At 43.1% G+C, this 14,910-nt stretch overlaps 2 protein-coding genes across 2 annotated transcripts; one reads left to right on the top strand and one right to left on the bottom strand.

Moving 5' to 3' along the window:
- Positions 1-461: 461 nt before the first annotated feature.
- Positions 462-6,393, top strand: gdf10a (growth differentiation factor 10a). The gene is made up of 3 exons (XM_061039700.1): positions 462-1,050; positions 3,203-4,350; positions 5,312-6,393. Exons 1-3 carry the CDS (start codon positions 786-788, stop codon positions 5,501-5,503), a joined length of 1,605 nt encoding a protein of 534 aa, XP_060895683.1. The 5' UTR covers positions 462-785; the 3' UTR covers positions 5,504-6,393.
- A 4,760-nt stretch (positions 6,394-11,153) lies between these two features.
- prdm8 (PR domain containing 8) lies at positions 11,154-14,645 on the bottom strand. The gene is made up of 4 exons (XM_061039702.1): positions 14,488-14,645; positions 13,538-13,757; positions 12,906-13,134; positions 11,154-12,663 (listed from the first exon to the last, which is right to left on the bottom strand). The coding sequence occupies exons 1-4, from the start codon at positions 14,496-14,498 to the stop codon at positions 11,576-11,578; spliced, it is 1,548 nt and encodes a 515-aa protein (XP_060895685.1). The 5' UTR covers positions 14,499-14,645; the 3' UTR covers positions 11,154-11,575.
- Positions 14,646-14,910: the final 265 nt, after the last annotated feature.

Below are 14,910 nucleotides of genomic sequence, written 5' to 3' on the forward strand. Positions count from 1 at the left end.
AGAAACACACACACACACACACACACACACACACACACACACACACACACACACACACCCCTCTGTGCAAACGTGGATCACTGTCGCTAACAATAGCCCTTGGGTGGTTGGTCAGACTATTATTGTAAGTGTTTCTATGCTAATTATGTGTGACTGAGAGCATGTCAGAAGTAGTTACTGGAAATAATGTGGTGAGCTGGAAATTGTGAGGTGGTTACTTCAAAAGAAGAAAAAAAGAAAACTTTATTGAGCTTCAACAGAGGCTTTGTCTGACCAGTGCTGAACAAATGAGAACAGCTCTAAAAACACAGCGCCAGAGCCACTGGATCATTTATTGTAACTCCAAAACAACATAAGGAAGACATCATCACCATCAACATCATCATCATCATCATCAAAGAGGGAAGGAGGGGTCAGCATCATGACCTCTGCTTCTGGCTTTGCGCTCTGCAGACACCTCGTTGGCTGACAGGAGTATACGTCAGAACCTCTCACCGCTCCAGTATAACCCCCCTCAAGCCTCGTGCGGTCATACACAGACGCATGAGTAAAAGTAGAGGCTCCAACTGTTGCCCGGACTAACCCACGTTCAGCATCCACGTCCCACACGGAGGAGTGAGACAGAGCGGAACGAGGAGCGCGGAGAGGTGGAACATTTACGCACAGCCTGCATAGTTTGGATTAGTTTGGCTCGTCTTTTAAAAAGTGCACTCTGGATAGTTTTGGACACATTTTTTTTTCTGCACTGTTCATATCTTGGATTTCGTATACATCTGAGCAATTTAATGGCAGCTCTAAGTTTCATTTCCTCGCACTTGTTCCTGTTGATGTTCAGTTGTTTCCTGGGTGCTGCGTCAGTCGGGACCATGAAAGGGGGCACAGGGAGCGCACAGGACAGTGGCACCCTCCACTCCTCATCGCCGGACCCGTTTTTGGATGACCTGGATGAGGACATGGTCTCCCAGCACATGTTCAGACTGTATGAGAAGTGCAACAGGGAAAACCGTCTCAAAGAGGGAAACACTGTCAGGAGTTTCAGAGCCAGCCAAGGTGTGTGCATACATTGATTAACCTGTATTACGCAATCGACAGGTATCCTTCCGGCAAAATGGTTCAATTGAAACAATTTGGAATTTATTTTGCATCAAGTAACCTTGTATGTTGTTAATGCACAAGTAATCGAATGAAAAAAAAGCATAGCCTAAATGTCAGCCAGGCTCCCCTCTGATCCTTTCCATGAATGGTTATTAAATGTGCACGCGCTCAGTGGATGCATGGCTCGAGCAGAAGCTCTAAATAGGTACGATTGTTTTGGAACAGTCTGAGAATGCATTTTTAATGATTTTTGGACGCTAGTGGGCTTACTGTGTTTTGTGGAAGCAGCTGCGCCCCATCTGATCAATTACCACAGACACACGCGCACAATATGCGCAAGAATGCGTGCGATTTTCTGCCAGCCGTGACCCCGCGTCGATAACCTACAGTAAAACCTGCAAAAGGGTCATTGTCGTGGCTCCTGTGTTCCTGTTGTGGCTACAGGACATGTGCGGCTCCACGTCCTGGAGTCAAGGGGGCTTAACGCACAGTCGTTCCTCTCTGTCTGATGCTGTTTATAAAAACACAACTCATAGACATTTTTATCCCACACAGTTCTCAGATGGCATAGCATAACACGTGTGTATTTTTACTGCAGAGGCTGCGTGTAATCTAAGGAGAGATGTGAGAGAGTTTTCACAACAATCTAAGATCTGTTAAAACAGTTGATTATGTCTTGGTGTCTGGGCAGACAGTGCTGGCTGTATTGGGCTTAAGGCGAAAGCTTTAAAGGGGACTGAGGTAAGCATTTCCATATGCAGGCTGAATCCGAGGTAATGTATATCTCTTGAGTCAGTCCATGCTTCCGCTGAACTCTTACACAATGAACAATAACTCTGCTGTTGAAGTTAATGTTCATCATGAATATGTAGCTCTCCGTTCAACCCCCCCTCTACCCCTGCCAGCCTGATCCTCACAGTCTGGCTCCTCTTAAGTGCACCTTCTCCGAGCCATGTAGCTGTGGACCAGCCACTCAGCTCAGTCACACAGAACAAGAAAATGTTTTGAAGATTTATACTGCAGCAGGAATGCTTTTGGTGTGATTTGAGCGCTTTCCCCCCCTAATCCTTTTCCTTCCTTTCTTTCATACAGGACTTTATTATCATATTGTTACCCTTTAAACTATTATTTCTCCTAAAAAATTTGAAGAAATACCGGTCAAATCTCAAATATGTCAATCTAAATAAGGTTCGGGTACTGCTTTTCAGTGCCTGCATTTGCAAATGCTTTAATCATCTGATCATGCCAAACATTCCAGAAAATAACAAAATAACAATGGCCTTAAATAGATTTTGATTGAGCGTTTATTTTCAAAACAAGTACAGAGTAGCACCAGTGAGTTAGAAAAAGGACCAGATTTTCTGAGGCAGAATGATCTGAAATCACAGATTAGTAAATTCCCCCCAAAAAATGTTGCCATCACAAACATTGTTTTGTGGATAACAACAAAGTTTACTTTCAGGTTGTTCAACCACTTGACACTGATTGATTGATTGATTGATTGATGTTTGATTGTCCTCAAAATCGTCTGACCTCTAGACAGTACACCAACTCAACCTCACCATCAAGCTCGTTGAAGATTTTGGAAAAGTTAGCTTTTGGTGCAGTTTGAGTGCTTTTTTTTGTAAAGCATTGTCCTGTTTTCTCTGTCATACACAACTTAATTATCAAACTGATCCCTCTTAGTCACTCATTCAAAAATTACTAAACTATACCAGTAAAAATATCTAAAACATTTCAATCTAAATGAGGTCTAATTCCTGCTTACAAGTGCCCTCATTGGCAAACACTTTCATCAAATCATGCCAAAGATTTCAGCCAATCGGCTCAATGAACACTGGAATGTATAAAATAAATTATGGCTCATTATGTCTTTTCAACACAAGAAAAACGAAGCACCGGATAGCAATAAAACTGCCAATCTTTTCTGCGTTAAGTCATCCTTTTGTTGAGAATAAATTGCAAATTGTGCAGGATAAATTTGGTTTCCACAACCTTTAATCTGTGGATTAGGGTCTCGTTGTCAGGTTACTTTTTTTGAGTGGTCGTTACTACATGATTGATTGATTGCTTGATTGATTGATTGATTGATTGATTGTCTTTTCAGACTCCTCTGACCACCGGACGGTGTACAGACTCAACCTCACAACAATCCAGGACTCGGAGGTCATCCTCTCTGCCACATTCCACTTCCTGCTCAATCGTCGTCCCCATCACAAACCCTGGTTCTGTAAACGCTTCAAAAGCCCATCCTGTCGATCCTCAGCAGTGCACCCGCCTCCGTCCATCAGCCTGCTCCTTCGTTCTGTCTCCTCAGGGTCAGAGATCAGAGCTGGGTCAATGGGGTCATTCCTAGGCAACATGACCTTCCACCCCCACAGGAGAGGGGCGTGGCAGATGAAAGACGTGACCCAGGTCATAAAGGAGGCACGGGACAAGGGTCATCTCCTGTTGTCAGTGGAGGTGGACTTTGGGCAGCAGTACCACATGAAACCAGAGGAGGCGCTGTCTGCTGGTGGCCTGCCTTACCTGCTGCTGTATGCTGATGACCAAGCCTTGGCTGAACCCAACAGTGTGGCAGGGAGCCTTCAGAGATACGACCCGTTTAACGAGGAAGGGGAGCCCACACATTCTTCGCAGCTCCAGCAGAAACCAGACTCGCCGCCCGAGTTGAAAGGACGCGTGAGAAGGGAAGCACCTCTGCTCTCTGACACCATTCAGAACAATGAGCTGCCAGAGGTTGACTTCAGGCCTGAGGGATACAGGAAGGATGACCTTTGGGAGAGCACTTGGTACCTGGCACTCAAACCCAAGCATAAATTAGGAAAGAAAAGAAAGAGCCAAGAGGTAGGACAGGGGAAAGGTAAAGGAGCACAGGACCAAAAAGAAGAGGTTCACAAAGCAGTAGAAAGAACATCACAGGAGCTGAATCTAGAGGCCTCAAATGTGAAAAAACTCACCGACAGTCATACCCAGACTGTCAGCAACGGACAAAAGCATGAGCGGAGAAATGAAGGAAAAAACAGCAAAAGGCACAAGGGGAGCGCTAGCTCTCAGTCTCCAGTTCTGAGCTTTGATGAACAAACGATGCGAAAGGCGAGGAGGAGGCAGTGGGGCGACAACCAGCAGAGAGGTTGCTCCAGGAGGAACCTCAGGGTGGATTTTGCAGACATTGGATGGAGCGAGTGGGTGATAGCACCCAAGGCTTTCGATGCCTACTACTGCTCTGGAACGTGTGGGTTCCCAATGCCTAAGGTAGGAGCACAACAATCTCTACTAAAAACATGTTCAAATACCATTTGCAATTCTCAATAATGATTCTGTTACTGAAAGTGTAATATTTGCTGATACCGAGTACGGAAACGTGATAGCTGTTCATTAAAAAGTGTAAACATCTTGTTGTTTAAAGCATAGACTGTATAAATATATGGACGACATGAAAGGTCGCCACAAGTAAAGCCAAAAGATTTAGAGCTCCCTCTGCTGACTGGCTTCAGTACAGGTCAAAAACGCCGCCTCCTCCATGTTAACAGATGGGAAAAGGTCAAACACACGGCACATACATCTTTCGTGTGTTCGTTACTGTGAGGAGTTTAGTTTAAATTAGTAATTTGATGTTAAAAAAAGGGGTAAAACTCCAATCGTTTGACAATCAGTCAGAATCAGAGGAAACAAAACAAACACTAGCACAAGAGTCATTGAACTTTACATAACCGTGACCGTCAGCATCAGACCAACACAATAGTCTGTTCTGCTGTGGACTGTACCGACCTGAGGGATCTTTGACTTTTTTTTTATTCGATATTTAAATGTGGTTTTGGTTTGTGAAAGAGGGCATCAAAATGGGAAGAGGTGGAGACACATTGTCCATATGAATATACAGTCGAAGGTCAAAGTCCCTCTTCCCTAGCATCATACTTTTGATATTTGTAATCGTACCATGATAATTGAAAATGGTTAATATTCAGAGGTTGATTAAACTATGGTATAAGATTGGTTAAATTACAAAATTTATTTCAAATACCAGAGGCTGCATGTTTTATAGACAGATGTAATAGATGGATCCCAAACTGGAAACCACTGGAAGATTTTAGGTTATATTGGAGGCCACTTTAGCATACATCATCCTTTTTCATTACTATATTGAATATGATTTCATCTTGTTCTATTGCCTTTCATTAATTCCCCCCCCCCCCCCCCCCCCCCCCCCCCCAAGGTGGCAAAGCCGTCCAACCACGCCACCATCCAGAGCATAGTCCGGGCCGTAGGGATTATCCCCGGTGTTCCCGAGCCCTGCTGTGTCCCAGAAAAGATGAGTCCTCTTGCTGTCCTCTACCAGGATGAATCCAGGAACCCGGTGCTCAAGATTTACCCCAACATGTCCGTCCAGTCCTGCTCCTGCCGATAGGAGGGTGAGGGTGATTGAGGTGGAGGAGGGAAAAAGAAACTGGGTGGATGTGCAGAAAAAAAACAGAAAACTAATGGAGTCAGCACCATACCTCTGTTTGTTAAGTGGTTTCTCGACACTGAGAAACAAGCTCACTTTGGCCGTCGGTATTCCTGGAAGAACTCAGGCTATAGAGAAATCACTTCCATCTCTTCTGTCCCGCGGCGGCAGACATGAAGAGACACTTTGTCTGGCGTCTGTTTTAGCAAGAGGAACAAGAGTCTCACATGTAAAGTCAGGGCTCCACATGTCCCAGAAGCCCCGTTGTTTTGATTCTGTGTTTGAGATAATATTGAGGATTTCATGGTCAGCTGCGTTTACGGGATGTGTTCCTTTTATCTCAGAATGTGCTTGTTGTCCAGACAGCTCTCAGTGAGTTTAAGTTCATTTTAGACACAGAGGCTATAAATAAAAGACTTTATCATTGTGTCGTCAGGCAGCTCACGCACGACAGAGATTATGACAGATTTCCACATTCTGACATGTTGTGTGCAGCTGTTTTCACTTGGAAGCAAATCATACGCCACATTATACATACTTGCAATGTTAATCTGTCCGCAGACAGGAAGGTTATTGTACATTATTGCTTTTTATATCTTAGAAAGGAAACATCCAATGAATTCAAGAGAGGCATCTGGAATTCATTTCATAACACTTCAAGAATGTTTTATTAAAACCAGAAATATTTTTCTATTTTTGAATGTGAAACGTGGTTAAAAAAGAATTTGTCATGGTTACCCTGTTTATGTATTACTTTATGTTAGAAGAGATGTGGTTTTGTACATGTGCATTGTTTAAATTATGAAAAGGTAGCCGTCTTTATGTTCGAATAAAAAAGTAATTTAATCACACGCACTTGCTGGGATGTTATTGTGTTTTACAGCTTGTGTTATTTCTTGGTTATTGTTGGATTCTTGGTGGAAATCTTGGAAGCAGAAAGGGCACCTCTGTTTTAAAATAGCTCAGTACAAACGCAGGAAGGTTCCACTCTGAGATAACCAACATTCCCCCAAAGCCTCTTGAACCCATTATTACCCCCACACCAAAGGCTTAGTCGTCTGTTGTCCAGCAAATAATGTGACTGATGCCTTGGGTTAATGGTTGATGGAGGAAGCAGGCACGCACCTATTAGGACGTCAGCCACTTGAACTTCAAAACATGCTGCACTTCCCCCTTTCTAAGCAGGTCGCTCTGAAGGGCAGGAAGTTTTCCTCAAAAGCCTTCTTCTTCTTTTTTTTTTTTTAAACAGATGGTCACAGCCCGATGATCTCAGCCACTTAAACGTAACTGTTGTCACTTTTATCCACAGCAGGCAGAGAGTGACCCATGTGGTGCCTAAACAGCGTGTCAAACTGACAGAGAAATGACAGAGGAACCCTTTTGATTATGAATCCGTCACTCTGCGGGTTGTTTCCCCCTCGAGCTTGAAAAAGTTGGCACGGAGCGCCACATCTGTTTGCAACAACAGAATGTTTTTAAGTTTGCCAAGACTGGACTGGACGGTCATTTTTTGGGGCCTTTAAGCCCCGTTTCCACCAGTGGTCCAGTTTGGTTCAGCACAGTTTGGTACGTTTTGGACATAGCGTAGACCGCTAATTCATTGAACAAAAGAAGAAGACAACACAGTAAACAAAGATCAACGATTCTAAGGAGGGTGTGCATCTCAGAGGTCATCCACAGGGCGGCGCCACCCACTGACAATAATAGTGAAAAAAAAAACAAAAGAGCCTGGAAATAACTGTCTCCAAATCCACGGGATATTTAAACATGAAGCGTTTTGTGTGCTTTTCCTTTACTACCAAAAGGGATTCTTTCGACCAATCAACGGACTGCAGTGGGTCTCACACCAGCCTTTTAGGTCACATTGGTACGCTTGGCATCCTAACAGAAGAGTACCAAAAAAGTAGGATGGTACAGATTAGTTATTTTGGTACCATTACCGACTTTTGACGCCAAACAAAATGTTTACCGTACCGGACCGCTTGGTAGAAACAGGGTTTTGGTGACAACAGGGAGGCTATAGGACAATAAAACCCTCATCTTTAGAAGTAATATTTGTCCAAGAAGTCCATTTAGCTGCAACAAATTATATGCCCAAAAGATAAATTGATGGGGTTCATAAAGTCAGTGCAGGTTTCTGAACATGTTGCATTGTTGTAGACAGCTCTAAAACAAAATGTACCAACCCTCCTGTCTGCACTGTTTTGCATTTGATGAACACAGATTTAAAGTTTAAGCACAGTGGATCACATGGGATACAATGTGGCTTTTTTTGCAAAGTAAAAAAAAATGACTTGACAACATTTAGTCCTTCAAGATGGGGTTGTATTTTTGCAGCAGACATGTTTCCCTTTGAGAATAAAGGGAATGAATACTTTATTGATTATTTTTGTACTTTGGACTTACAAATATCTGAGATCAGGATTTATGGATTGGAGGATGCTTTTCTGAAAAAAATGTGAGGAGCCACATGATTCAATGTTTGAAGAAACCACATGAAGACGGTATACAAATGCAATACGTACAAGATATGAAAGGAAATCTTATCTTTTCAGCTTGGTAAGATACAAGTTGGGATAAACTCATTTTAACAGTTGAATTAAGTGTTGTTTCTGCCCGCTGCTCAGCCATCGGAGGAAGAGACGATAAGCAATAATAAAACCCTAAAGAGATTATCTTTAATCCATAAAGATGGATGGTAAAGTGTGACAGATGACAGTGGAGAGAAATGTCTGAAATACCACACACATGATTCAGCTTTTCACCATTTAGATCTAAATGTTCAGCTAAAACAAACCTTCTCACAAAGCCCTCTTTATGGGCTCTAACCTGCATTTAAATGATTTTGATGACTGTAATGAGGGTTATTATGAATCGTGTTTGCGTTCATAAATGGTTTACCTTCAAGTCCACTGGCTCGATAGTAATGATCACCATCCAGGTTCATTATTTTCCTCATTTCCTGACTGATCCCTTTTTTTCAGTCTGCACCCACAGTCTGCTTTCACAGAGTGAACCCACGTCAACCGCAATCACAGTCACAGGAGAGCACTTACAATGACCCACTCCAGCCCAGAAAACCACCGCAAGTCCAGGCTCGTGTTCAGAGCCCGGTGAGTCTAAGAGCCAAAACCAAACGAGCCAAGAGGGGAACCAAGAACAACATTTGTTTTTCCACAAGATGACTGTTTAATTAAAGGGGAGCAGTATAGCCATTATTAGACGACAGAGGAGTTTCTGTGTCTGGGATTAAATGGCTTTTTCCTCACATGCTCAGAGGACTAATAGATCTGTTCATTATGATGAGGCTTTAATACTCGGACACTGTGCTACTTAATCACCTATTTATTCATTTGGACCACTGGGTGCTTTATTTTAAAATCTTTTTTCCAGTAGAAATTTACATTTCTACTAGTTCCACCAGTTTCCAAAGAACTTGTAGAACTCTTCTTTACCTTAAAAGTGCATTTTAACCAGGAAACTAAAAAGAGAACGTAAAATAAAGTTTGTTTAAAACTGAGAGGTGTAATCTCTCTCTTATGTTGTGGGTGTTTCGTGTGCAGGTTTCATGTCCAACGTAGGATTCAGCCCCAGAAATAAACACATTTAGACATCAATTATTAGTTTTATGGTTATATTTCCATACATTTTAAATCAACTCTCTTAAGACACCCTCTGATGGTCAAAACTATTTGTACTGCAAAAGTCTGGGAGCAGAAACTCTATTAAGCCCTTTTCACACATGCACATAAAACTCCTGATGTTTGAATGCAAAAAGATTCATTTGTCTCCCTTACTTTATCCAAAATCTTTCCTGCCAGCCCCCTAGTAAAATTTCTGCAAGAAGCCGGGGTTAGAACGCAGCAGAAAATATTCAAGATAAGTCACTGTGGGCGAGCAGGAGGGGTTGATGATGTTTACATCCTGCTATATCAGTGTGATCTTTAGAACTGCTTCATTATGTTTTCTGCTTGCCAGTATTTCCTCCGAAGCTGTAGCACTGACAGGTTGCTGCCCGTCTGCCATCTTGGCACATCTTTATAACGTCACATTATGCTTTCTTAGACCCCCCTCCCTCCTTCTTTCCAACACTCTGATGTGCCATACATTTGTTAATTATCAACTCGTAAAGATTTCAGGGGCAGGCTTTTTCTACAAAACAGTGCACATGAGAAAACGGCTCGACTGAAATAAAAGCAGAACTCAGCAGCCTGCTAGTTCACATTCCTGCTAATGTTACAGACGGACTGAACACGGTCAAGCCTCGACTTTCCCATGAACTCCAGGCCTCCTTCCCGCCTCATTTACCTGCAACAGAGACGGCTATTTATGTCCGTCTGTCTGCAGCCTGACATGAATGGGACGTAGGCTGTCCCACTACTGGAGAAAAAAACATCACAAAGCTAAAGCGGTACGTGGACAGTATCGAGGAAGTCCATGAACGATAACAATGAAACTTCTTTATCTCCAATATGTTTTTGAGTGGCAGTTTGGAAATCAGCCTCTGATTGTTTTTAACGTTTTCTTTATTTCAACTAGCATGCTAAACTGTTGGGCTAGGTATCTCAGATGACATAGATCTTTTAAAAACAACTTTTATTTTCTCTGACTATGTCAAGTGTGTTCGGCAGTCTAAGCAGCAGCAGCCAGAGTTTTAACACGGTCAAAAAGAAGAGATCACATCCCTCCAATTCTTGCCTTCTTACACTGGTTACCAGTCAAGCAGACGGTTGATTTTAAAAATACTGCTGACTGTGTTCAAGGTGATATAATGGACTTGTCTCCGCTTACCTTTCAGAACCCCTGTCCCCATATCAGCAGGTAAGAGATCAAAGGTCATTTGAACAAAACCTTCTGTCCATGCCCAGATCCAGGACAAGGTGTTATGCGAATCAGGATTTTTGCCAAATGTATGGAACTCTTTACTTCCAAAAATCCTTCTTTCACCCACAATTGGTATTTTTAAGACTCACCTCAAAACAAATTTCTACTCAATTGCTTTCAATTTTCAATAACCCATCAAACTCAAGGATCCATAGCTCTCTACGTTTTGTGTTACACTGTACATAAGTGTTACCTGTTCTTTCATTTTTATCGTTGTGGTTGTTGTTCTTGTCCGTTACTTTCTAATGCTAGAGTAGCAAAAGCACACAACAAACAGAAATAGGTTTAACTTACCTCATTTGTGTGTGACATCATGGTTTGTCTTGGTGTGGACTATCACAGTGACCCAGCCTAAGTTTGATTGCCAGAAAATGATCCCATTGTCATTAGAACACAAGCTTGGTTGTATCATGATGAATAATTAATCTGATCTTGATTAAAGAACTAAAATGAACTCGTTATGACAGAAATATGTAGTTAATAAATGTTTGCTTAGGCCTTCTGTAAATTGGTGATCAGAATTAGAACAACAAGCTTTTTCTGATGGTTCATGCCCAATCTTTAAAATAAATAAAGACACTAGGTATTTGAAAATACAATCTGCTCTAAAAACTAATGATACACTCATGGAAAATGGAGAAGTTGGTCTCAGTCACCGCCTACTAAACCAGAAAGAAACTGACACCCTCTTTGATTTGAAAGAAGACACAAGACTCATCCGTTTCATTTTCATATTTTTAAGAGTTCAAAGCCAAAGTGCAAACACACTCAATCCATGTCTCTTGTACAAATCAGAGCAGAGAAAAGCAGATAAATAAGAGGATTGACATTTCTGACAATCATAAGCTGTCCTCGAGACCTCTCCGTCTTTGTTCCCCTCCTGAGTTCCATAAGGCACAAAATAATCATCAAGCTAACAAACAGGCCTAAAAGGACAGACAACCAACTGCAGTGAGATCAGTCCAACGCGGGTCTCTATCGCCATCTAGTGGACAGGCTGTGAAGGTTACGTGTGTCAGTTTTCGTTTTTTCTTAACAGCTAACTACATTCACTGTTACGCACCAAAGCCTCGCTGTGAATCTGGAGTCTAAACCTGTTTATATACGAGCATCGTGTGGGAATAAATAAGTGTTCTGTCCTTTCGCATCTCAGTTATGAGAGGTCATGTGTCTGGAGAGGTGGTGCCGCTCCCTGAAGTATTCATGGCAGATCGGACAGGTGAGTTTCTCCTCCCTCCTTCGCCTCACCTGGGACTCCGCTGCGAACTCCTTCTTGTGATGAGAACGCATGTGGAAGACGAGGTCTGACGTCATGCGGAAAGAGAGGTTGCATTTGGCGCACCAGTTCTGCACAGAGACACCGTACGAGGTGTAAGTCGGAGGCAGGATCGTGAGAGACGAAGTGGTCTGCAGCTGGACGCCAATGCTCCGGGGCCAGTGTTCCGGTGCGTAATGGAAAGAGTTGTTTAACGCCACCGGGGATGGCACAGTCTGTAAGTCAGCGCTCAGCATGTTTGATGCCATCAGATTGTTGTATCCCATAACTGTCCTGGAGGGAAATGCGTCAGTCATCTCCTCTAAGCGGCTAGAGGGGGCTGTTGGAACGCTGCTGACGCACGCCTGGGGCTGCACGGGAGAAGTTCTTTTACTCGGTTTGCAAAATGCGCTTTTCTGGTCGCCCTGGCTGGAAATAACCCGAGAAAATGCGCTGCTGCTGCTGCTGCTGCTTGAGCGCAAACTGGAGCTCTCCCCTGTCTCCTCCCGCGCGCCAATCTCTCCCTCGTGCGTAAAAGTCCCTTTGGCGTCCCCTATTTCCACATCTTTACATCCCACGTGACCCTGTTTGATCTTATCAGCTTTCCCAGCAGAGGACGATGCATCTCCTAGTGCCTGCTCGTAGCCTTTGCTCATTTGTGTGATATTGTCGTCGTTTGAAATATTTGTCTTCTCCAACAGAACCGCTTTCCGGCTTTTGGGGTAAAGAGTTTCCTCATATTTCCTTCTTTTGGGGAAAATCTCTGCGTCCTCGTTGCTGCTGCTGGATTTCTTGTGTTCCAAGTCTCTGGCGATGTTGTGGAAGTCTGTGACTCGATGTGGCCTCTTAATTTCCAAGTGCTTGTGCTCGTAAACCTCGCGGCCCCAGGTGTCACTCTTGACTTGAGTGCACAGGAATCGGCAGTGAGCCAGGAAAGGATACTCATGCTTGAAGACCTGGTTACATCTTCCACATTTGAACTCTGAAAGAGACAAAAAAAAAAAAATGTGAGTACTGATACATCCATATATGAGATGCGAATATGGATTTTAGACAGTTCTGAGTTGTTTGCTCACAGAAGTCAAATCACAAATGTTTATTCTGCAATGGAACACTCAATCTGCTGTTTTAATTTTGGATTAAGAATATGCTCAAAAAGCTGTATGCTGGCTTTTTTTTACAGCAGGATCTTGACCCACGTTACATCACAGTTCTCTCCCTCACCTTCACTTGAGCCTCTGGTCATGTCCGTGAAGCCCAGCAGGTGAGACAGCTCTTGGTCGTACCACACCAGCAGCTCTTCTTCCTGCCTGATGTCCCGGATGGTCCTCACGTACAGCTGACCCGCTTTCAGGAAGGCCTCCATGTTCTGCTCCTCTCCGTTACGCGCAGCCTGCACGAGCCTCAACCAGGACAGGACAAGAGCGGAATTACGCATGGCCTCGGGGTCCACCTGTTGGCAAGAATCATTTAAACCAGTTTCCGGATTATTACTTTGTAATTACCAACATTCAAATCCAACTGTGTCATCTCTGCAAGAAATAAAAATATCAAAAGGGAAAATTGTTGATCTTGCAATACATCTTGTGGTACTTTAAATCATTTAAACCACGTATTCCAATGCAATTCAATTTGGTATAAGCAGCTTTCCAAATAAACAAAATCAATGCGCAAAATAAAGTCACATAAAACAAAGAACAAGCTGCATCAACAACAAGGAACCCAGGTTCCAAAACACTATCTAATCACCTTATTCTTCATTTTTTATTATAGCCTACAAGTAAAGCCAAACTGCTTTTTTACGTTCAAGTATTAATGTTGCATCATAACAGCCGAGCACAGGCAGACCCACTCACCCTGAACACATAAGACTTGGCTCTCTTGTCGCAGGATTTCTGCGCTATGAAGGCGATAGTGTCGTAGAAAGTGTTTTGGAGCACACAGGGACCAAAGCACGTGCCTGCAGGGATGCTGCGCGTAACGACCACACTGGTGTAGAGATCCGCTGGATGCTGCAGGAATTTACTGTCAGCGGTCCAGATGGAGCGAGGCAGGAAAGTGTAATCCATCGTTAAACTGTGGAGAAACATGAAATAGATTAAAGAGCTGACAGGTAATTTAGGCTGAATATGAAAGGCAGTTGTTCTTATTTTCAGCAGATGATGTTAAAATCAAGAGGCCTTAATCCCTTAAAGACCTGGACGTTATAACAAACATTTATCATTTTGTTTCGACAAAATTCATTGATAGAAAACATTAGACCATTTTTAAGAATTGTGCGTTTTATTGGTCTGCAGTTCACCAATATGGATTCAGGTGCTTTAGTCTTCCGTTTGATTTTCTTGGCTTCAATATTTACAAAAAAAAAAATAAACACATCAGCAGGTCTTTATTATGTCTTTCTGCTGAAATTGCATGTTCTGACTGTGATGCAGTCGCAGCCGGTGCCGTGGCAAAATGATTTCTAACGTCCTTTGTCTCAGTTTTTCACTCGGTTTCTCCTTTTGTCTCCCCATCTGCCGTGAAGCCCAACTGCCTCCTCTGCGCGCAGAATAAGTTCAGAATGTGCTTCTCTTAAAGCATTAACAATATAAACTGCACAAAGAATACCTGACGACTAATTTCATCCATCAAAAAGTATCGAATGAAGGGGTTTTTATCTTTTGACACTTGACGCGCAGCATCGCAACAGAATGTTCTGGTGCAAATCCCTAAATTGCTGTCATAAAATATGACATTTAAAAGATTCATTCATTTAAAAAAGAAATCAAAGAACAAGTGTGTGATCGCTGTGTTGGGGACTCACCTGCCGGACATTGGAGAGGTTTTGTTGTGCCGCGTGGCAGTAAGTGTCAGCAGGTGTAGATGACCTCGGTAACGATGCTCTCTCGTTTCGCCGCTATGAGTTACTCATCCGACTGATTCTTCCTCCGTACTGTGGTCGCACTGCTCTCCCACTCCCACTTATCCCCTTCACTGAGCGCACTGAAGCGTGGCGCATTGGTGTAAACACGTGCGCGCTCACGGACACACACACACACACACACACACACACACACGCGCGCGCGCGTACACACACTCACCATGAATTCAGAAGATTGGCTGATCCTTAACGTGTCAGATTTACTGTCCTTTCAAGGAAGGAGAGAGAGCTGGTGGCTGTTAATTTGGCAAAATAAAAAGGCAGATAATGAGGTCTTTATTCAAATATGGTGTTTGTCTATTGTGG

The sequence above is a fragment of the Labrus mixtus genome, chromosome 6, assembly GCF_963584025.1.
Source record: "Labrus mixtus chromosome 6, fLabMix1.1, whole genome shotgun sequence".
In the NCBI taxonomy this organism is placed as follows: Eukaryota; Metazoa; Chordata; class Actinopteri; order Labriformes; family Labridae; genus Labrus; species Labrus mixtus.